General features: G+C 33.1%; 2 protein-coding genes across 2 annotated transcripts; one reads left to right on the top strand and one right to left on the bottom strand.

The window, feature by feature from the left end:
- Window positions 1–1217: 1217 nt before the first annotated feature.
- On the bottom strand, window positions 1218–10529 carry LOC120116353. The gene is made up of 3 exons (XM_039136866.1): window positions 10400–10529; window positions 1487–1643; window positions 1218–1408 (listed from the first exon to the last, which is right to left on the bottom strand). The coding sequence occupies exons 2-3, from the start codon at window positions 1640–1642 to the stop codon at window positions 1361–1363; spliced, it is 204 nt and encodes a 67-aa protein (XP_038992797.1). The 5' UTR covers window position 1643; window positions 10400–10529; the 3' UTR covers window positions 1218–1360.
- Window positions 10530–17602: 7073 nt separating this feature from the next.
- Window positions 17603–21051, top strand: LOC120116352 (serine/threonine-protein kinase D6PKL2-like). The gene is made up of 2 exons (XM_039136865.1): window positions 17603–18229; window positions 20256–21051. Exons 1-2 carry the CDS (start codon window positions 17613–17615, stop codon window positions 21043–21045), a joined length of 1407 nt encoding a protein of 468 aa, XP_038992796.1. The 5' UTR covers window positions 17603–17612; the 3' UTR covers window positions 21046–21051.
- Window positions 21052–23949: the final 2898 nt, after the last annotated feature.

Raw genomic sequence — 23949 nt, 5'->3', positions numbered from 1 at the left:
TATGAATAATGCATATATGATTGTACTATCTTTTTGGTATTTGTTGTGTTTAAAGTGTTATGAATTTCTATTCACTTTTAAATATTAATGATTTATTATATAAATTGACATATTTATATTGTTTTAGTGTTATTTTAAATTTTAATATTTTAATTAATCTCATGTTACTTTATATTGTGTATTTATCTCATATTTGTATAATTTCTTATATTTATTTGATTATTTAAATTAACTTATTTGAATTAGGTCACTTGTGTTATTAGATTAATATAAAAAAAAGGGTAAATTCGGTCCTCTTGCATTGGATCCCTCTTAAGATTTCACCAAATTCAATATTTAAATGAGTAAACTTCCTATACTTAAACTATTATTTTTATTTCGCTTTGATATTCAATTTTTTTTACAATTATACCTAATGTTTAGTTTAGATTCCACTCTAGTACCCACAGTTAAAAAATAACATAATTATTGATGTGATATTTTTATTTTTGTTCAATGATAACGTAACATTATCTTATGACGACATATCAATATCACCGTTAAATTTTTTTAACGACGATATACAAAAATGAGATTTAAACTAAATGTTAAATATGATTTTGAAAGAAAAAAAATTAAAATTCGATACCAAAATAGAACGAATGTAATAGTTTAGGTATTAAACCTATAGTTGACACTATTTAAATCAGTTGCACAAAAAAACATAACCCGTAACAATGGCATACGCTTTAATAATATTTGTTTCATCACCGTAGGAGAAAAGTAGAATTTTGTCCCTTTTATATGGATGGATCTTCAACTTCTAACCATGCCTAATGTTCCATTCTGCTTACATAGTGAGAAAAATATCCAACGAATGTATTCATCCAACCTGAACCGAGTCGAACATATAATACAATAATCTTCTAGACCCTAATCAGATTCAGCTTAATCAATAATTTACTTTTAAAAAATTGATTTAAAAATATTCATACAAAATATTTTTTATATTTAAAAATCAAAGAACATAGCCCGATCAAGCATGAACAATCAAATGTTTAATCCAACCCAAACTTGATCCGAGTCATTTATGAACAACCCGTGAGTAAAAGGACCCACAAGATCCAGAAAAATTGATCCAACTCAAAGGACCCTGAGGATTTTTTATGATTCTGTAGTGAGATTATTCAAATTTAACAGGGAATAAACACAGAAATCAGATGATACAGTAATCAAAAGAATTAAACCAAATTGAAAATAACCCGTCAAGGGTAGCTTTAATATTTCCACTGGCAACAATGAAATGTGCAAACCAAGCCATTATTAGAGCAATTAAACAAGCAATTTCATTATATAAAGACCATACAAAGTCCAGAAAACCTCATTCTTTCTTACCAATCCCATGAGACATATTATAGACCCCTTGTCCCTGAAATATAACAAGCACAACATGAGCATATAGGTCCTCCATTGAAAGGCACGTGTACAAGTAGAAACAAAAACTCACAATGAAGTACAAGGAAGTTGCGGCCAAAGCAGCAGGAATGGCAACTGATGTGATCTTATCGTGAGGTCCTTTCAGGTAAGTGTGCTTGTAGATGCTTTGAAAATATTTCTGCTTCTCGAGAAGAATTTCCCTAGGTCTGAATGGTGCCTCCGACATCCTGCATTGCAAGTTCAAATTACAGTCGTAGATAATCAAAGCAATTAAGCTTTTCAAAGCTTCCAAAACATTTCAATCTCATTTCTTCTCTTCCAAAAATGACATATTCCTGGCTTCCACTTCGAGCTTCCATCATGTCTCAATATTGATTTAATTTTTTTTAATAATCATACTATTTTATTAATTAACAAAGCATAGCATCATTCAAAACATTCTCATGAATATCGTGTTGGTTTTTGGCAAAAGTCCCACATTGGTTGTGTATAAGGAGGAGGGGAAATTCTTTTGTTATAAATAAAGCCCTTCTCCTCCTTAGTTGATCATCCCACAAATATAAGCCTTCTTCTATTTTAAAGGCTATTTGTATTCTTTCTCTCTTTGTAATATTTCCTCTATTAGTGAAATATTTTGGTGTTCTCTTTTATGTCTATTTAATAGCTATTGTCGGGTATAGTTGTTGTCAATTATTGTCCTATTAAAATTACTTGTCTTGGTAGTTCTGTCTAAGGAAAGTGGGTTTTAAGAGGGACCATTGTGACCCCTCCTCTTTCCTGGGAATCTACCTTGGGGTGATTTTTAGTACAATCGTTTTCACACTAGTCACCTAGATAATAGTTTTCAAGGTGAATCTGTTATTGGTGGAAATTAACCCGAATTTCACAACAATTGGTATCAGCGCTCTTGGTTTATTTTAGTATGCTCTGTGGTTGCGGCTTAGGCTGATCTTCCACATCAGAAAAATTTCCTTGGGATAATTGACATTCTGCATTGGCAGCTATTAAATAGAATTTGTAGCAGAAATGGCAGACGCTTCTTCATCTTCAATTTTGGCAAGAAATGCTGTGACAAATGTTAGATTTGCAGTGGAGATTTTTGATGGCACCGGTCATTTCGGCATGTGGCAAAGCGAGGTTCTAGATGCCCTATTTCAGCAGGGTCTAGACATTGCTATTGAAGGAGAGAAACCAGATGATGTTGAGGAGAAAGAATGGAAGAGGATCAATAGAATGGCATGTGGTACTATTCGATCGTGTCTTTCTAGAGAGCAGAAGTATGCATTTTCTAAGGAAACTTCTGCAAGTAAATTGTGGAAGGCACTGGAGGAGAAATTTTTGAAGAAAAGCGGTCAGAACAAACTCTACATGAAAAAGAGACTGTTCCGCTTCAACTATGTACCAGGTACCACTATGAATGATCACATTACTAGCTTTAATCAGCTGGTGACTGATCTGATGAATATGGACGTGACTTTTGAAGACGAAGATCTGGCTCTCATGTTGATGGGATCACTTCCTGATGAGTTTGAGTATCTTGAAACTACTCTACTTCATGGGAAGGTTGATGTGTCTCTCAGTGAAGTAACTGCTGCCTTGTATAGTTATGAATTGAGAAAGAAAGACAAACAAGAAAACACAAGTGTCGAAGCAGAAGCTCTTGTTGTTAGAGGCCGTTCCAAGAGTCAGAATAAAGGAAGCAGAGGGAGATCGAAGTCAAAGTCCAGATTGAGCAAAGATGAATGTGCCTTTTGTCGAGAAAAAGGGCACTGGAAGAAAGAATGTCCCAGGCTAAAGAATAAAGGCAAACCTGAAAGGGGGAAGGCTGTCTCAGAATCAAATGTGGTCGAGTATGATGATGGAGATTCAGATTTCGCATTCGCTGCTACGCCATCAACCAGCTGTTCCAGTTCATGGCTGTTAGATTCAGCTTGTAGCCACCATATGACCCCCAATAGAGAATGGTTCTTTGATTTTAAAGAACTAAAAGGTGGAATTGTCTACACAGCAAATAATTCCCTCTTGACACACTTGGGATTGGTTCAATTCGCTTGAGGAATCAGGATGGATCTATCAGAACCTTAACAGGTGTCCATTATGTACCAGATTTAATGAGAAATCTCATCTCTGTGGGAACCTTAGAGTCAAAAGGTTTAGAAGTGAGGGCAAAAGATGGGATTATGAGGATTATCTCTGGTGCACTGGTGATAATGAAGGGAATCCGAAAAAGAAACAATGTGTATTACTTTCTGGGTAGTACAATTGTTGGGACAGCAGCAGTGGCAGCTTCTACTGATGAACAGGAGTCAGAAGCAACCAGGTATGGCATATGCGCTTGGGGCATGTTGGTGAAAAATCCTTGAAATTACTGATAGATCAAGGATTATTGAAGGGTGCTCGGACTTGCAAATTAGCTTTTTGTGAGCATTGCATCAAAGGGAAGAAGACGAGGGTGAAATTTGGAACAGCAATCCATGATACTAAAGGTATTTTGGATTATGTTCATTCAGATGTATGGGGGCCTTCCAAGACAACTTCATTGGGAGGAACACACTATTATGTCACCTTTGTTGATGATTTTTCCCGGAGAGTTTGGGTGTATCCAATGAAGACAAAGGATGAGGTGCTAGGATTTTTCCTTAAATGGAAAAAGATGATGGAGACTCAAACAGGCAGAAAAATCAAACGTCTCCGTACAGACAATGGTGGAGAGTACAAAAATGATCCATTTCTGAAAGTCTGTGAAGAGGAAGGTATTGTTAGGCACTTCACTGTCAGAGGTACACCACAACAGAATGGAGTGGCAGAGCGTATGAACCGGACATTAGTGGAGAAGGTTCGGTGTATGTTGTCTAATGCTGGGTTAGGCAAAGAATTTTGGGCTGAGGCTTTGGTCTATGCTTGTCACCTTGTCAACCGCTTACCATCGACTGCTATTGGTGGTAAAACACCATTAGAGAAATGGTTTGGAGTACCTGCTACAGATTATGATTCCTTACATGTGTTTGGTTCCACTGCATACTACCATGTTAAGGAGTCAAAGCTGGATCCAAGAGCAATAAGGCGATTTTTATGGGGATCACCTCTGGTGTGAAAGGCTATCGTCTTTGGTGTCCAGAAACAAAGAAAATAATCTTCAGCAGGGATGTTACCTTTGATGAATCTACCATGTTGATAAAGGTGACTTCAGAAAAATTGGAGCAGACAGATGGAACTCCCAAAAAGGTGGAGTTTGAAGGAAGCAAATTTGTCCCAACCAGTAAAGAAAATGATGTTGACTCTCCTATGGTAGAAGAAGAGTCAGATGAAGAAGAGGTTCAGACCCAAGAACCTCCACAGCAACATGAATCAATTGCACTCAGAAAGGGAAAGAGGACCATTAGACAACCTGCTCGTTATGCTGATATGGTCTCTTTTGCATCACCAATTGCAATTGATGACGTTCCTGCCACTTTTAATGAAGCAGTTCAAAGTTCAGAACATAAAAAGTGGAGGATTGCCATGAATGAAGAAATGCAATCCCTTCAAAAGAATCAGACGTGGAAACTAGCTAGTCTTCCGAAGGGAAAGAAGGCAATTGGGTGCAAGTGGGTATATGCAAAGAAAGATGGATTTCCTGACAAGAATAACATCCGCTACAAAGCAAGATTGGTGGCTAAAGGCTACGCTCAAACGGAGGGAGTTGATTATAATGAAGTATTTTCTCCAGTTGTAAAACATTCCTCCATCAGAATTTTGTTGGCTTTGGTAGCGCAGTTGGATTTGGAACTAGTTCAGATGGATGTAAAAACTGCATTTTTACATGGAGACTTGGATGAGGAAATCTACATGACTCAGCCAGATGGATTCAAAGTTGCTGAAAAAGAGAGATGGTGTGCAAATTAGAAAAATCGTTGTACGGATTGAAGCAATCTCCAAGGCAGTGGTACAAGCGATTTGACAAGTTTATGATAGGGCAGAAGTACACAAGAAGCAAATATGATCATTGTGTGTATTTACGCGAGCTAGAAGACGGATCCTATATATATCTTCTTCTTTATGTTGATGATATGCTGATAGCTTCCAGGAGTCAGACAGAAATTGCGAAACTAAAGACTCAATTGAACAGGGAGTTTGAGATGAAGGATCTTGGTGAAGCGAAGAAGATTCTAGGCATGGAGATATCAAGGGATAAGAAATTAGGGAGGCTTTGTTTGTCTCAGAAAGAATATCTGAGGAAGGTACTAAAACGTTTTGGCATAAATGAGATGTCAAACCAGTTAGTACACCTCTTGCTCCTCATTTCAAGCTCGGTGCATCCATGTCACCTAAGGATGATGCAGAACGGGAATACATGTCAAAGGTTCCGTATGCAAGTGCTGTTGGTAGCTTGATGTATGCAATGGTGTGTACGAGACCCGATATTTCACAGGCAATTGGGGTTGTGAGCAGGTATATGCATGATCCTGGAAAGGAGCATTGGCAAGCTGTGAAATGGATTCTGCGGTATATTCTGAACACCGTAGATGTTGGTTTGGTCTTTCAGCAGGACAAACAAGATGGTCAGTGTGTAGTTGGGTATTGTGATTCAGACTATGCAGGTGATTTGGACAAGCGTCGATCAACTACTGGTTATGTGTTTACATTTGCAAAGGCACCAGTCAGTTGGAAGTCCACCTTACAGTCAACAGTGGCTTTGTCTACTACAGAGGCAGAGTATATGGCAGTTACAGAGGCTGTGAAGGAGGCAATTTGGCTTCAAGGGTTGCTTGGTGAATTGGGAATGGAACAAAAGCACATCAAAGTGCACTGTGACAGTCAGAGTGCTATTCATTTAGCAAAGAACCAGGTTTACCATGCAAGGACGAAGCACATCGATGTTCGATATCACTTTGTACGAGAGATTCTAGAAGAAGGTGGAGTCATAATCCAGAAGATTCGGACCACTGAGAATCCTGCTGATATGTTGACAAAGTGGTAACTGCGGTCAAGTTTAAACATTGTTTAGATTTGGTCAATATTGTTACAAATTAAAAGTTTGTTTTTTTTAGAGATGTGTGGAATTTGCCAAGGTGGAGATTTGTTGGTTTTTGGCAAAAGTCCCACATTGGTTGTGTATAAGGAGGAGGGGAAATTCTTTTGTTATAAATAAAGCCCTTCTCCTCCTTAGTTGATCATCCCACAAATATAAGCCTTCTTCTATTTTAAAGGCTATTGTATTCTTTCTCTCTTTGTAATATTTCCTCTATTAGTGAAATATTTTGGTGTTCTCTTTTATGTCTATTTAATAGCTATTGTCGGGTATAGTTGTTGTCAATTATTGTCCTATTAAAATTACTTGTCTTGGTAGTTCTGTCTAAGGAAAGTGGGTTTTAAGAGGGACCATTGTGACCCCTCCTCTTTCCTGGGAATCTACCTTGGGGTGATTTTTAGTACAATCGTTTTCACACTAGTCACCTAGATAATAGTTTTCAAGGTGAATCTGTTATTGGTGGAAATTAACCCGAATTTCACAACATATCGCACAAAAAGTCTAAATCAAAAACACTAGGAACATCAATACATAAGCCCAAATGGGCAAGTTTTTGCGCTACTATACTACTTGTACAATTAACAAAATTGAAGGAAATATGCTGGAATATTGCCGGAGCTGCTATATTGTCTCTCCATATGAATTTTGAATTAATCAAACAGAGATTTTCCCCTTATTCTGTCTTGTGTGAACTACTGGCAGTCACAAGAGTGGTTCTTAACTGTCGGAACCGTCTTTCGGTTGAACCCGGAATTGGGCTTCGACTTAAATTAAATGGGTTAGAGTCGCCACCGGCCATTTTAAAATGAATTTAGGTGGGCCGGACACCATCTTACCTGATCTGCGTTTTACCATAAACGTAGCGGGTTCGGGAGTCGGTTACGGTCAAGGAAGGATTAGCACCCTTGAACCGCCCTTTCGGTACCAATTAATTTATCGATTGTCTTAATTGCAAAAATTAAAATTTAAATTGAAATTTAAATATTCAATTCGAATAATTACCTTTGATCGATTGAAAATATCCCTAAAAAGTAAAAATGTTAGATTTGAAATAATAAATATAAATATTAAATAAATTAAAGGGAAAATAATAAAAAAATGAATAAAGTGGGGGTGACAGTGTTAAGGCCACAAAACATTTGTTGCATGTGACATTTTATATGTTGCTCGGTGAACTTGATGGCAGGAGTTGCTGCAAGCCTCGCAGGATCATGGTCCTTGTACTCGAAGACAAGATACAAGCTGCTCAACATCCTTGAAGTGACTATACACAAAAGCTTCACAACATTAGGATGGTCAAGCCTCTGTAAAATGATGATTTCCTTAGCCATAAAGCGGACCCTTTTGGGATCCATATTGGAAAATCGAACCTTCTTCATCTTAGCAAATGTCTCATCATTGAGGATTTTATTAGTAGCAGGGGTTAGAGGCATGTGCAGAGAAATAAAGTCTGCGGGTTTAATGGAGTAGTTCAAGCTTCCTCTCCCAGGTATAATATTGAGAAAGTTCATTGCTAAGTTAGTATTTTTCATTAAAAATCTAGACTAAATGACACTTAATCTCGAAACAAGATACTGACAAAAAAAATGAACTTGAAAAGAAGATATCTCTCCAAGTGAAAAGAAATGAACCCATAGTTATTACATAATGATGATAAACTACCATGTAAATAAACACTCAAAATCGATAACGCCAGCTGAATCATGCTTGATGACATGTGATATAAAGAATAGACACAAGTCCATAAAATTTCCATCTAGAGATAAATAATGAAAGAATGTTTACCAGTATATCAATGCATCATTCAACTTACTCGAAAAACTTATCATGTGACATTATGCCAATTGAATGAAAAAAGTCTACCACATGCATGCAACTACAAAAATCTGCTATCATGACTACCATTCACTTCATTGGCTTAGATGGAACCTGTCAACATTCCTTTTAAGGAACCATAAAATTCCAAACCAGACTAAAAGTGCAAATAAAAGTGTAAGACATAAAGAGAGAAGTTACATCGGATGACTTGTCTTGAGGTTCATGCCACTCAACATGAGCTCTTGACACGTATGAAAGTTCTGCTGCATTCAAGCTACCATTGTCCGGATGAAGATAAACCTTGTCGTGGAAAAGAAGCACGACGCCAGCCTCGTAGAGAACGCGTGCAAAACTGATGGCCTCATCCAGATTTTTGGTAACGTCCACGCTCTCGCAGGCCTTGAGTAACTCCGAATAGCTGATCACCTCTTTGCCTTCTGTCTCTAGCTTTGTCTTAAGTGATTCCACATTGACCAGCTTCATCTGCTTCTTCGCCTCCGCCAACGTTACGCTGAATACGAATGGTGCTTCTAATAGGATCTCGGGACGCGCTAGAGCGGGTGGTCTGATTGTTGAAGTGGATCCACGGGAAGTCATCGATATGTTGCAAGAGGAAGAGACAGAAAACCCCAAATCAGAACTTATTTTAGACGATTGCAAAACTTTTATGAGAGAAAGATTGGGGTGAACGAAATAAAGCATATTCTAAAAGATAGAAATGGATGCGCTGATGGTTTGGCCAAACTGGAAAAAAACGAAGAGGAGAAGATGGAGAGGGAAGTGGATTCCAGGCGATGAGAGCCCTTCTTTTTTTCTTCTCTCCAATTTCGGATAAGCCAGGTAAATATCCTCCCCCTTTTCTGCCAAACCCCCCCCCTTGACATTTTATAAATAATATATATATAGGAAGAAGAAATGAGATTTGGTTTGAATTATTGGGGGTAGTGGCTGCACGATGGAAAGGGAAGTTGTTGGGTTGAGTGGGTTGTTTGCTAGAATAATGGAGATAGTGGAGTTGAACATGGACCTGAAAAAAAAATTAATAAAAATATTATTAATAATAATCATAAATAAATAAATATTTTTTTAAACTTAGAAAAAAATGAGTGTCTACATCTTAGCAATGCCAACTTAATTGATAGTATAGTTTCCTGAATCTACATAATCAATGGATCAATATTTTGTGTTCTTAGTAATCTGTTTTCGGACGATTCTGCTAGTGACATGAGGTTCACATACCAATAGCTGGCTTGTGCTCCTCTTTTCCATAAACACCCCCACCCCCTCTCCATCCCTTAAAAGAATTAGTGTAAGTTGTCCTAGATCTTAGGTACAACTATTAAACAATTTTTACGAGCTAAAACATTCAGTTAAAGCTATGTGCCGGTATTCTCAAGTTCCAGGGTTTGAGTCCTGACAGTGACAGTAACATTCTCCCTCCCCGATTGTAAGCTTGTAACTGTACCCCAAAAAAATAAAGAAAAAATAATTGAAATTTCATTCTCAAAAGTAACCCTAAGGCGTACTATTCCCCTACGCCTGCTAACCTTGAATTTATGCTAACCGGATAGGGTTTCAAAACTACTTGGCAGTACCCCTTACATAAAAGTTACATTAATAGCCAGCTGGTCTTACCACAATCAGAAAAGGGCCGTGCAGTACTAGTGATTTTCAGAAGTTAAATAAAGTTTGAAATTTTGCTAGGGAGAAGCCCCGATAAGCATGTTTTACTACACAGCCTGAAATTCTAACTTAAAAAGTCTTCAATACTCCTAATAAAGGCTTCCTCATAAGAAATCTTCTGCATACGAAAAGCAATTACTTATAGTCTCAATTTTCATTCAATCCAGAGTGATACGTAGGTTAGATGGTTGCAATTACACATAATGTCAAACGAAATCAAACTTCAAAGAGTTAAATTACATTATTCAGCGGTAGATTGATCGCTTTGACCAAAATGAATTGCTAGTACAAGAGATCTAGTACAAACCAAAATGAATTACTAGTACAAGAGATCTACTACAACCAATTCAAACGAACTACCGAAATATCTTAATTGATTTTTAGGGGATTTTCAAGCAACATATATAATATGGAAATCAGAAACCAATTTTCAAATTCAGATTCGAAAGAGAAGATTGAAAGAGAGAGAACCTGAGCTTTTTGTTCTTACTCCTTAGATGTGAAAACCCTGGAAATATTAAACGACTCTGAGTCTTGATCGGACTGAATATGTCCTGGAAATTGCCTTTATATCATTTGGGGGATAACGAAAATCGGAAAATCATACCCAAAAATGCCAAAACGAATGGATAAACTATTCATATGGTCTCTCAACTACAACAACCTTCCATTATCATCACCTAAATTCAAAAACTTGTAAAATAACTCGGATATTCATTTTATATGGCCGATTACGGCCTGCTAAACATTATGTAAGTGACACAAATCAGATTTTTTATATCTGATTTACGAAACCACATTTAATTGTGATAAGATTTTAATTTTAGAATTAAATATTTATTATTTTAATATTTTGTTTAATTACTTTTAAAAACATTCAAATAAAAATATATAAAATATGACATGAATAAAGAAGAATATGTCATTTGTTCATTCACTTAACCACTTCCTAATAATACATGATTTAAATAATGCAAATCCACTTGCAAGTGCTTGTTTAGGTTAACTCGTTTGAAAATATCATTAGAGAGGAAAAATTCCAAGAGAAATCTACACAGATCCTATATCAATTTACAACATACAAGACTGAAGAGATAACAATGTAATATTTGTTTAGAACCTTTTTTAACAAATTTATAACGTATATACATTTTATAAATGTAATTATTCGAACTCATAACTTCTAAGGAAAACAACGTTTTCTTTTACTACTAAAATCGCTTAATGAATTCCGCAACGTAGATTTACTCAGGCTGGTCAATATACAGTGAAACTAGTCTAAAATTTTCAAAAAAAAAATCTTATTATGTCCCTCAAAAATTGAAAATTTTTAATTAAACCTTTAAAAATAGTGAATTTTTTTATTAGACTATTCTATCTATCCCAAACATCTACTTAAATTGTCTAAAATATCTAAAAATAGAAGTCAGTATTCGATGAATTGAGTTAAATAATTTCAAGTTTTTTCAGTTGACGAGTTTTGTTTTATAATTCAAATTTTATTTATTTTTTTTCGAGTCGAGTTTATGAAATTCAGGTCGAGTCTAGTTGTTCGAGTTTCTATTTAAATTTAATTATAAATATTTTTAATATCATGGTACTATTTATTTCAATTTAAACGATTTTCTATAAATATACAGTATACATATATGTATTTTTTTTAATTTTTTTCATATATCATATCAATATATCATAAAAAGTTAAGAGACTCAACTTAAATTTGAAAACTAATATGCTAATTACTAAATATTTCATACTGTTTGAACTATATTTTATAACTCAACACAAAATTAAATTGTTTTGAGTATAATCGAGTTAATGAAACTATGAATCAAAATTTTTAATGTTAAATAAAAAATTAATTATTTTTATCAAATCGAGAGTAGTTTTATTCACCCTGTTTAGAACAAGGAACTTGCATGTTGGTGAAGTCTCTTGCAGGCCTTTGATTTGAGCATTGGCTTTGAATTCCATGTTGCATGACAGCAAGGTAGAAAGGGAAGTCCCACTACATGTCAATAAATTATTTCCTGGTTTTACAATTAGATATTCGTATTTCGGCACGATAATAACAGGAACTATAAACATATAGATATGTGTTTATATGGTCGACAATCGATCCCTATATTAAATCCAAATTACATAGTCAAAGTGTGTCATTTTCATTTACAAACATGAATGAAAATAACATGTGAGGTCAAATACTCTACATAATGATTAAAAAATCTCTTAAGATTTGATTAAATAATCATTTTAGTTTATATTATTTTTAGGAGTATTTTGACTCCTAATGTTTTACTTTTTGGTAAAAAGGTCTCTCTGCATATGAAAAATGTTAATCAACAAACGGTCAATGCTCTAAAATAGGAGTTTTTTTCCCCAAAATGAAATATTGCGATCAAAATGATCTAAAAAAGAATAACAACTAAAGTGGTTTTTTAGTTAAATGTTATAGCCTTTTTTGTCTTAAAATGAAACGATGAGGGTCAAATGCTCAAAAAATATATGAGTCAAATTTATTGTTTAATCAAACGTTAGAAACATTTTTTAACATTATATCCAGATATTATTAAGGGCTGAAATTAACATATAATTTTATGTTAAAGACATAAATTTTTATGAATTTATATAAAAATTTAAGGATGTAAGAATATAAAAGTATAAAATTATATTTCAATAAAAAAAATATAAACAAATGTAAAAATCATATTAAAATTTAAAATTTTCGAGAATATAGTTATCTTAATACTCATTCAGATCTATCCATCCCTATCTAAAGGTGAGATAAATCCGAGCAGATCAAATCAAAGCATTAAAAATGGAGGTGGACTATTCAAGCATTTGAAGCCACAACTAAGGTGTTTTTGTCTTGGTATATTTGTACAAAGTATCCCAGGTCGCTTTCATGTACCTGGGCACGCAGGTGAGTGTAATCAAGGTGGGCTTGTTCCTCAATCGACTGTTGTCGCTTCCAACCAGAAAGAAAAATAGGGTTACTAATGGTGAATATGATGGGTATCCAACTGTGATCAGTTCCAGTACACGACATAAGTTATTAAGCATATTAAAAGTATAAATACTCGTATGATGTTTATTATATGTTCTTCTGCATCTATAGAACGAGTCATTTATATATATATTTTATATTGTATTAAGATGCCTTTAACATATGGGTAAAGTATACAAGTAGTCCTCGACTATAGGATACTATTTTGTTGATTCCCGTAACTATTAAAATTATAAAATAGTCTCTCGACTGTATGACGCTATTTTGTTAAGTCTTCGATTATTAAAATTTATAAAATAATTATTTGACTATTCATATGTTCAAAAATCGTCTTTTTCCATTAAAATTGACGATAGTCTAAGTTGTACATTAACTTGGTGACTAATATATGATAAAATCATATTTTAATGAAGCCTACTGACATCGTTGTTGCTTTCAAGCACTGACTTGATAGTATAATGTTTCAAGCACTGACTCAACTGCATACTGTAAACATAGAGTTTATCCACAAAATACAACTCAAACAAGTTATTGGATCAGATTTTATCATATCACAATCAACATGTTTATGTCCAACTCAGATGGTTGTCAAAATTTTAATAGAAAATGACGAGTTTGAAATATATTAACAGTTAGGTGACCATTTTTTGTAACTTTTAATAGTTGGGGGACTCAATAAAATATTATCCTATAACCAAATGACCATTTTATAACTTTTAATAGTCAAATGACTAAAAAAAGTAACTTCTTATAGTCGGGGGACCATTTATGTACTTTACCCTTAACATATCTACACGTCTAAAGCGTAATTGTAGAATCACCCGTATAAATTGAGCTTTTTGTTTATTGCAGTATTGTTTATGAGCTTGTACAGTAATTTGAGTTTGTTTGTATATTTTCTACCAATATATTTTTACATAAAATATCAAGATATAATTATATGATAAATAAATTAATTTTGGGTTTGAAATTTTTATATCTCATTATATCATTTTTCATATAAGAGTTATCTTAATAATTTTCTAGAATACGTTTAGTAATTATAACTTTATTTAACCAATAATTAATTTGTCTAATAGGATTAGAGATTATACCCCTTAAATAAAATCAGATGTTTAAATCCCGACATTTGCGAATTAAGTAAATTCGGCTAGGATGATCGCCCCATATTGAGCCTCTACAATCCCATGTGATTATACCAAAATATTATAAATATATTTATTCATTAATAAAACTACTTTTATATTTTTTCATAATTAAAGTTAATATATAATAATAATAAAGAATTTAAATATATATTTTCAAACTTACAACATCATATATAAAACAGTCATTTTTATTTTAAAAAAATTCAACAATAATACTAATAAACACTTAAAATTTAAATTAAATAATTCAAAAAATATCTTTTAAAAGTATCGAGACCCGCATCATCCAAAAATAATTTTAATAATACTATTGAAACTTTTTGGAGGTTGGAATTCAATTAGACTTAGACCACGTAATACTTATTGGAGTAAGATAGATTTAAATTCGAACTTTAATGATAATATTATTAAAAAATAACTGCAAATTTAAAATATCAACAACATTATTAAAATCAAATGCATATTATAAAAATAATGAATTAAATTTTCGAGGTTAAAGTTTAAAAAATACTAATTTGATCCTAAACAAACTTTTAAGATAGACTGACATTTTATTTGAAATGAAATCTCGCTTGATAACAAGGCAAAATAAAATTATTGAGTGCATGAAACATAAATTTCTGCTTAAAATTAATTACAAATTGTTATAACAAGATAAAATATTATTTTTTAAAATAATAGCACATATTTGAATCCTGGTAGTGTGAATTAAATATATTGAGTTGGAAAGATCATTATAAAAATAAACCTCCACAACGCCTAAGAATGGTAAAAGAGAATATTGCTCTTCTTAAAGATCATGAGTTCGAACTGTTGCGTCTGTAAGGTGTGTACGTATTGTTAATAGGTTAAGAAAGTTATGAACATACACTATCTCATAATCATTTTAGACCATTAAAATAATAATTAACTAATAAATCAAATATAAATAATTATAAAAAAATGCATGAGTGAAATACCAGAATGTATGGACTATTATAGAAATTTAATAAATTTCTTTACCAAACCTTAAAAAGAAAAGTAAATGTGAATTGAATAGGCGGGTAGTATTTATTAATGGAAGTAAACTAACCTCATAAATGGTAATTGGTTAGCAAGGGAGAAGTGGAAAAGTAGAGAGGATTAGTTAGAAGGTTATTTAAGGCTCGAGGGTTGCATTTAGGGATTTTTATTTCTACTTGAAAGGTTTTGACCTGATTTGATTGGATGAGTTAATCTTTTATTTTAAAAATTTAAGTTTAGATTGGATCCGATTTGGATTTAGGTGAAAAATTATCCCATATAATATTAACATTATATTTTATATAATTAAAGATAATTGTAATAATAGTTTTTTTCTATTTTATTATATTTCAATTAGATCCTCATGTTATCTAATAAAAAATGATTTTTTATATATTAGGATGAGTCGAGTACGGATTTTATCCTAAAAAAATAAGTCGAGTGGAAAACCTCCAAAACTCGGATCAAAGCGAATGCGGGAGAGAGAACTTTGATTTTCTGATCAAATTAATAAGAAATAGAAATATGAATAGATTCGACCTAACTCAATCCATTGTTATCCTAATTGTGCGAGAAAAATAAAGGAATGGGTTAAATAAAAATAATAATATGACAGTTGAAATTTTATTTTAATTACAACTTTAGATATCTATTGGCCTAACTATTAAGGATTATTTTAATTTTGACTCATTTTTTTTAAAATTTTAAATTAATGAGTTAGTTTTAAAATTTGATTCAGGTTTAGATTTTATCAATTCAAAAAATCAAATTTCAAAACAAAATCATGTTTATATTTAGCCAAGTAATTTAATTATTTTATAATTTAGGCCTCAATTTATTTATTTATTTAATTCTTCATTCATTTTAAATTTACTTGTCTAAATTTGAACCATTTACTCTCTAACTTGTTTTAGAATATCGACGTAGCTTCATTTCATCTTTTTAAAAAACAAATTTTCTCCTTTTTTGAAATTTAATATCTCAATTTTACATGATTTTTTTTATTTCTTCATTTCTCCCTTCAAGTCTATTTTGACCAAATTTGAACTACATGTTCTTCTACCCTATAGAATATATATATAACTTCAATTCTCATTTTTTTTAAAAAAATTATATTTTTACAGTTTAATCCATCATATTTGCATTGTATTCATTTTAATTCTTTGACTCTATTTTTCTAAAAATTCTTTCTTCCCGTAAATTCTTTAATTATTTGATACTTTCATCAATATTTTATCCTCAAAATATTTTTTTTATAATAGATTATAAATATATGTCATACTTTTTTTGATATTTAATTTATTAAATATCATTATAAATCTGAATCATGTAAAAAAGAATAAGAATAAGATTATATATATATATATATATGATCTTGTTACACAATGTAGATCTCTTTTACTTTTACACAAATTTTAAGACCGTTTGATGAGTGAAAATAGATTGTTGAGATCAACAAGAGGAAATGAGAAGATATTCACTAGAAGAAAAAAACAAGGAGTTAATCACAACCATATACTTTCACTCATCCAACGATTATAAATCTGTGTAAAATTTAAAAGTTTTACATTATGTTAGTCGATCCTAACCCATATATATAGAGAGATTATGATCCACTTACAATTAATATAGTCCATAATTTCCTTATTTCTTCAATTCATCATTCATTTAAGATTATTTTTGATCGAATTTGAACTACATACTCCTAAATCACTTTATAATACCTATAAAGCTTCAGTTCCTATTTTTAAAAACATTTTTTTAATTTAGCCCATAAACTTTGCATGATTTCATTATTTTTTTAATTCCTCATCCGTTTCAAGTTCATTTTTGCCCAAATTTGAACCAGACACTCCTAGACTATAGAATACCTATGTAACTTCAAATTCTATTTTTAACAACAAATTTTTTATTTTTTAATTTACCCCTTATCTTTAAATTTTATTCAAATTGATCCTTTAACTGTAACTTTTTACAAATTATTTCCTCCAATCAATTCCATAATTCTTTTATACTCGTATCAATGCCTTTTTCCTCAAAAATCTAATTCTTTTAAAAATAACTATTATAAATATATTTATAATTTTAGCTGATATTTAATTTAGTAAATAATATTATAAATTTTACTTACATATATGAAAAATAATATGAATAAATATATATGTTTATTTTTATATGGTTACAAGAATTCATTTAAAATAAAATAAATGTGTATCATAATATTATAAATAATTACAATTTAATTTGAACATAAACTTGAAGAACTAAAATAAAAAAAATTAAATAAAATTTGAATGATAAATATTACGTGACAATTCAATTAAATAAAAAATTATAAGTCGACTTGATCAAATACTCACTCTTACTTGAAAGTAGACCAACTAAAACATTATAAAACTAGAAGGCCAAATAATTGCAAAACACAGCATAATAGAGGGATTAAAACTAAAATTAGACCCTATGTTCATTGTGCATATGAAATATAATATAAAAATATGGACCTTTATCACCCCCGAGACCAAACCCGATGCACCATCCCTTCAAATACCAAACACCGTTTCTCTCTCTCTCAGTGACACCAATTCCAACAATGGAGGCGTGTGTGGACGACTTAGCCGACGATCTACAAAGCTTAAGCTTCACCTCCACTTCCACTGCAACCATAAATCGCAGCACCAGCTCGGGTTCTGCCTCCAACTCCGGCTCTTCACCACTCGCTCCCTCAACTCACGGCTCATTCTCTTCGAAAGCCATCCGTACCGGTTCACTCTCCCTGGCCGACCTCCGCTTCTCTGCCCGTCTTGGTTCCGGTGATATAGGCTCAGTCTACCTAGCCGAGCTCAAGTCTAATGGCACTGATACAAACAAAAACGAAAGTAGCAACAACCAAAACGGCAAGAAGGAAGTCGTTTATGCAGCAAAAGTGATGGACAAAAAGGAGCTAGCGTCGAGGAGCAAAGAAGGGAGAGCGAGGACGGAGATTGAAATACTGGAATTGTTGGACCATCCTTTTTTACCTTCGCTTTACGCGGTTGTAGATTCCCCTAGATGGCTCTGTTTATTGACGGAGTTTTGCCCCGGCGGTGACCTTCATGTTCTCCGGCAACGTCAGCCTCTCAAACGCTTCCCTGATTCCGCCGTTAGGTATGTCGTCTCCGTTAACCTTTGTTTTTATTTATTTAAAAAAAAACAAAATACCCTTTTCATTTTTGGATATCTGAGAGTGACGTGTGGGGCCGAATCAAATTTTTTTTGTTACCGTAAATCGATTGTTTTAACTAAGATTGACGGTAGATCCGGTGGTGGAGCTAGCAAACCAAGCATTTTAAGACACGTTGATTATGGAATATAGTGCCTATTATACCGGATCGGAGCCACCTTGAAATTACTTTACCTTCTTGTCGCCTTATTAAAGTAGCCAACTCAGCTCCATAACACGGTAGACAAAGCAATATAATGATCACACTAGATAAATTTAATTATTAAATCACGTGTCATGTTCTTCTATGATTATTTTTCTTAAGTTTTGACGTGTCTGCATGTGTATTACTTGTTTTAAAATTGTTAATGAATTATGAAAATTGTAACATGGATGGTATGGGATCTGTGAAATTTACGAGAATAGAATTAGTATTAGCGAGGAATGCAGAAATTTACGAGAGATGTGAGTTTAAGATTTTATATTAGATTTAAGAGGTGCAAAACAAGATTATTAATAGAAAATATAAAAAAAATGTTTTAACTATATGATAATTTGAAATTTCTAGAAGGTATGATCGCAAACCAGCCTTCTATCCATTTCTGATTAGGACTAAAGCAAAGTTGTGCATCTTAATTAAGTAGTAATGTTAATGAATTATTTAATGGAGAAACCATGCATACATGTCTTAGTTGAAATGAATTATATTATTTGCATCCGTTGAATACCCTTTTTCAATTTTTATTTATAGAGCTCTCCTGCCCCTCTGCAGTCAAGTGTCCTGTCCGGGTCACTGCAACCTACCTAGCCATCCAATACTTGTAATGTTTTTAATGACAAATATTTTTTTTATTTGATTGAGTAATTATTTTTATCTTTATTTATTTTTGAGCATTTTAGTTTAATGTTTTATTTTAGGAAAAAAACGACACATGGTAGGATTAAAATTGTTAATTGACTACAGTCAATACAATTTGTTGATGTGGCAAAACTTGTGTCTAAAATATTGTTATAACATGTAATGTGTACATAAGTGATGACGTGATATATCACACGTGTCTAAAGTGATGATGTAGTACATGTCATATGTAAATGAGTGATGACATGTCATATGACGTGTTTAATGTGTTGACGTGGTTTTACCACGTCAATAAAGAGTGTTGACCATTAGTTGACTAACGGTTTTCTTCTAATTAGGAGTTATTTTATCTTAAAATTAAACGCTGGAGCCGAAGTACTCCAAAAAGAAATAGACTTAATCAAATCTTAAGGGGATTTTTTGGTCTTATGTGTTGTTTTTTCAGAAAGGTTAAATGCAAAACAACAAATCCTTCCGCCTCTCACAATGAGCGTTAAGTCCGTACATGATTGATAGAAAATGTTTCCTTTAGGCATTATGCAACATCTAACCTTCTCATTTATGTCCCAATGATGTAATTCTTTGTTCTGCTAGATTATTCACACCCACCATGGTTTTATTAGTATTTCCACCGTAAATGAATCAGACTCGAACATGTCCTACGCTTTTTTTTTTCTACATTATGTCACCCAAAATACTAGTGAACATCTAGGAAGAGAACATGCTGCAATACAAGGACACAAACTTGATAACCTTTTGATTGCTTTACTTCTCCCTGTTGAAGATTTTTGCCTCTGAGGTATCTAGAAAAAGAGACACGTAGGTCCCTATTAATCTGCATAACGTAGTAGAAGTTGAAGCAAAATAATTTATTGTCTTAGTTTAGTGTGTAAATCAATCTTAAAATCGCAGTGGATCAATGATAATGGTAGTAGGTCCCTATGTCCCTTGGCTAATGTGATAAAAAAATCCATGACACTATGAGCATCTCAATTATTTTAGCTATCCATGGACATTTTGTATTATGAAGTTGTTGATCTTAATTGAGTTGACGGTGGAACTGATTAAAATTTTAGCTACTTGATTGCTTTCTTTATTCTTGGTGTCTGCAGGTTCTATGCATCAGAGGTGGTGGTGGCTCTCGAGTACCTTCACATATTGGGGATTGTTTACCGTGATTTAAAGCCTGAAAACGTGTTGGTTCAATTGGATGGTCACATTATGCTTACGGATTTCGACCTCTCGTTGAAATGTGATGATTCTACGTCGACTCCCCAGATTATTTCCGATCAAAGACTGCCTGTCCCTGGCCTGCAAAACGACCATCCTATTGATCCTCCTCCTTTCACATCCTCTTCATGCATCATCCCAAATTGTATAGTACCTGCTGTGTCATGTTTCCACCCCAAACGTAAAAAGAAGACCATCCATCGCGGTGGGCCTGAGTTTGTGGCCGAGCCGGTTGATGTCCGGTCCATGTCTTTTGTAGGGACACATGAATATTTGGCACCGGAAATCGTGTCTGGTGAGGGCCATGGTAGCCCTGTGGATTGGTGGACATTGGGGATCTTTATGTATGAACTGTTTTATGGGGTAACACCATTCAAGGGCGTCGACCACGAGCTAACGTTAGCCAACATCGTGGCACGAGCCCTCGAGTTCCCAAAAGAACCCACGGTGCATACAGCAGCTAAGGATCTTATATCCCAGCTGTTGGTGAAGGATCCAACAAGACGGTTAGGGTCCACCATGGGTGCATCAGCCATCAAGCACCACCCATTCTTCCAAGGGGTCAACTGGGCGTTGCTAAGATGCACATCCCCACCATATGTACCTCCACCATTTAGTAAAGAAGATGTATCAGATGAAGGCTGTCCAGAGACCCCAGTAGAGTATTATTAGGTGAAGTAAAGAACAGATCAGTAAATAAGAGGAAAAAAATAATCACTATAGCAACCATGTAACTTATGATTATATTTTTAAAATCTATATTGCAACAACTATTCATATTTCTATAGCTATTTATATTTACATTTATTCAACTAATATTTAAATATAAAAATCTATCAGGTGATCTCAGTAGTAATTGGGAGTAGTATTGAGTTTAAATATTGTGTTTATAAATAGGGATGGACCCCAAGGGGGCAGATTGGGTAATTTCTTCCTAAAAATTAAAATTATCTCATATTTTAAATATTTTTTATATTTTCTATTGATAATATGTTTTCACCCCTTAAAATTTTATAAGTTCGTTTTATAATATAAGATCTTACGTATGTCTTTGTCTGCAGAAGATGAACTGTGGAGGTTGACATGATAGTCATCCCAGTTAAAAAGTTTAAATTCTCATTTAATTTAGATAAATTTTATATGTTTTATCAATAAATTATTATTATTTTTACATATTTTTATTAATAATTTATTATCATCCCTAAAATTTTATATTATAAGTTTCACGAAAACTTTTGTATATGTCGTTGTTGGGTGCATCGAGTTCAAACAATACATATATACACAAGGATCGATATTGAGCTGGAGGGTCGGAGAATGGGCTTAACAATAGGCAATGCGAGTTGGTGTTTTATTATTTAGAGGGTAAATTATACATTTAGTATATAAATTATTATTTTTATTTCATTTGGTACCAAAAATTTATTTGTTTTCAAAACTACATCTAATGTTAGTTTAGTTTAACTTTCATTTTAGTACCCCGCTACTAAAAATTTAACAGTGTTGTTGACGTGTCAACATAAGATAATGTCATGTCATCATTGAAAAAATATCACGCCAATAATTCTGTTAATTTTTTAACAATGATTAAATTAAAACCTAAATCAAATATTAAGTGTTTGTGTAAACACTAAGTTTTTTGTCTCATTTATTATTATTATTATTATTATTATAAAATAATAATAATTACAATTAATTTTATAGGCCCAGATCCAGACCCGGCCCAACACCTTCTAAGGTTTTCAACATCTTCTCCAGACTCCAGTAAATCCCAGCCGTTGGATCTGGCCATGATCTAACGGTCCAGATCTCTCCCAACAGAAACCCTAGGGTTCACCAACCCTAGGGTGATTTCGGCGCTGCCTTCAACCACTCCAACTGCTCCACCGCCTCTACTTCAACCACTCCGCTGTTATATTTTCCATCCAGCTGCTGCCACGACGTTGTAGTCGTAATTGAAGACTCCAGAAGTGAAGACAGCCGCACACATCACGATCTATGGTGAGTTACCATCATAGATCCAGTGACTCACCATAGATCCATCAAATAAACGCCATCATCGGGGCTTATAAAAGCCTTCGATCACCTACAAGAAAGGGGAGGGGGAAACAAGCAAACAACCACGAGGAAAGCAGCAACCAACAACCAATCGAGAAAAGAGAAGGGAGAGTAGAACTTACCTTGTTAGAGAACCCCAAACATAGTAAAAAACCTAAAATACTAAAGGTATTTTCTTTAGATCTACGCGATTCTGAGGGTTTTTGGGAAAAACTAAGGTTATAATCGGTTTTAGGGCTTTGAGATCTTCGAGTTGGGTAAGTTTTGTAAATCCGACCACTATGGGTGGTGGCCGACGGTGGTCATCGGTGTCAGAGCTCGATTTCCGGCAATGGCCGGATTACCTCCGATGGGAGGCTTTTAGAGAGAGTTCAGAGAGAATTTTCATCTCTCTCTTTTAGAGAGATAGAGGAAAAAGAAAATGAGAGAGATGGTTGAGTTTAGGTCGGTTTTGGGCCTTTTATCCCCTTCCTAAACGACATAGTTTTGGAAAGGGGTGTTTGTGTAATTTCCCTCTTGGGAAAATCACGTCCGTGATCCTTCCGAGTTTATATTCTTTTGCAATTTGGTCATTAAATTGACTTTCTAAGTTTTTTAATTTTGTATTCTTATTTATTTTATTATATTTTAGTCCCTATCAGTTTATAATATTTAGGGTAAATATATTATTTAGTCCTTTATATTTTAGTATTTTTATTTTAATCCCGTATTAATATTTATAGTTAAATTACACTATTTTACTTACATTTTGAGTTATTTCGAGTTATTTCTATTAATTTTGATATTTTATAATTTAATTCTTAAAAACATATTTTTATTTATTTTAAGTTGGCATCTATATTTTATTTCTTTTAAGTTATTTATGCATATATTTTATGGTAAAACATGACTAAAATATAATTTAATGATTTTTTATATTAAAATTTAATTTTTTCAAAGATGGGGATGATTGACCGACAGGTAATATTACTGACCTAGTTGCAGCATGATTTGGTCATCTAAATTATCAATATGATTAATTTATATATTTGCTATTCTTTTTGGTGCTAAAAAGAAAGTAATTTTGCACTTAGGTTCAAGTTCCTTAAGTCTAAAAAACACGTCAATGGAAAGATTTTTGATGGAGAAATAGATTCAGCAATACTATTGATCTATAAGACCCACGTACATGTAGGCCCTAGAATTAGTACTGATGCAGTCATGAATTTTAAATCCTAATTTATACTAGGTCCTATAATGCACCAATGATATTAAGAAATTAGTTTATTAATATTTTTAATAGGACAAAAATTATGCACTCTGGGGTAGGTTTCGGCTAAAAAGGAAAAATAAAATGGGATTCAAATCCCCTGATTCCACGGCAATCATGGAGTCCCCACCTAAATTTAATAATAAAATTATTTTGGTACATTTATATTTTAGCCATTCTAAGTTTCATTGTATTTTACACTTTAGTCGCATTATTTATGGGTTAATCATTTATAAATACCCTAGTCTAACCATGTTTTAATATTATGG

Source organism: Hibiscus syriacus, unplaced genomic scaffold (assembly GCF_006381635.1).
Source record: "Hibiscus syriacus cultivar Baekdansim isolate YM2019G1 unplaced genomic scaffold, ASM638163v2 tig00110293_pilon, whole genome shotgun sequence".
Classification (NCBI taxonomy): domain Eukaryota; kingdom Viridiplantae; phylum Streptophyta; class Magnoliopsida; order Malvales; family Malvaceae; genus Hibiscus; species Hibiscus syriacus.
Note: the sequence above shows the minus strand (reverse complement) of the source record. Positions and strands in the feature narration are given on the sequence as shown.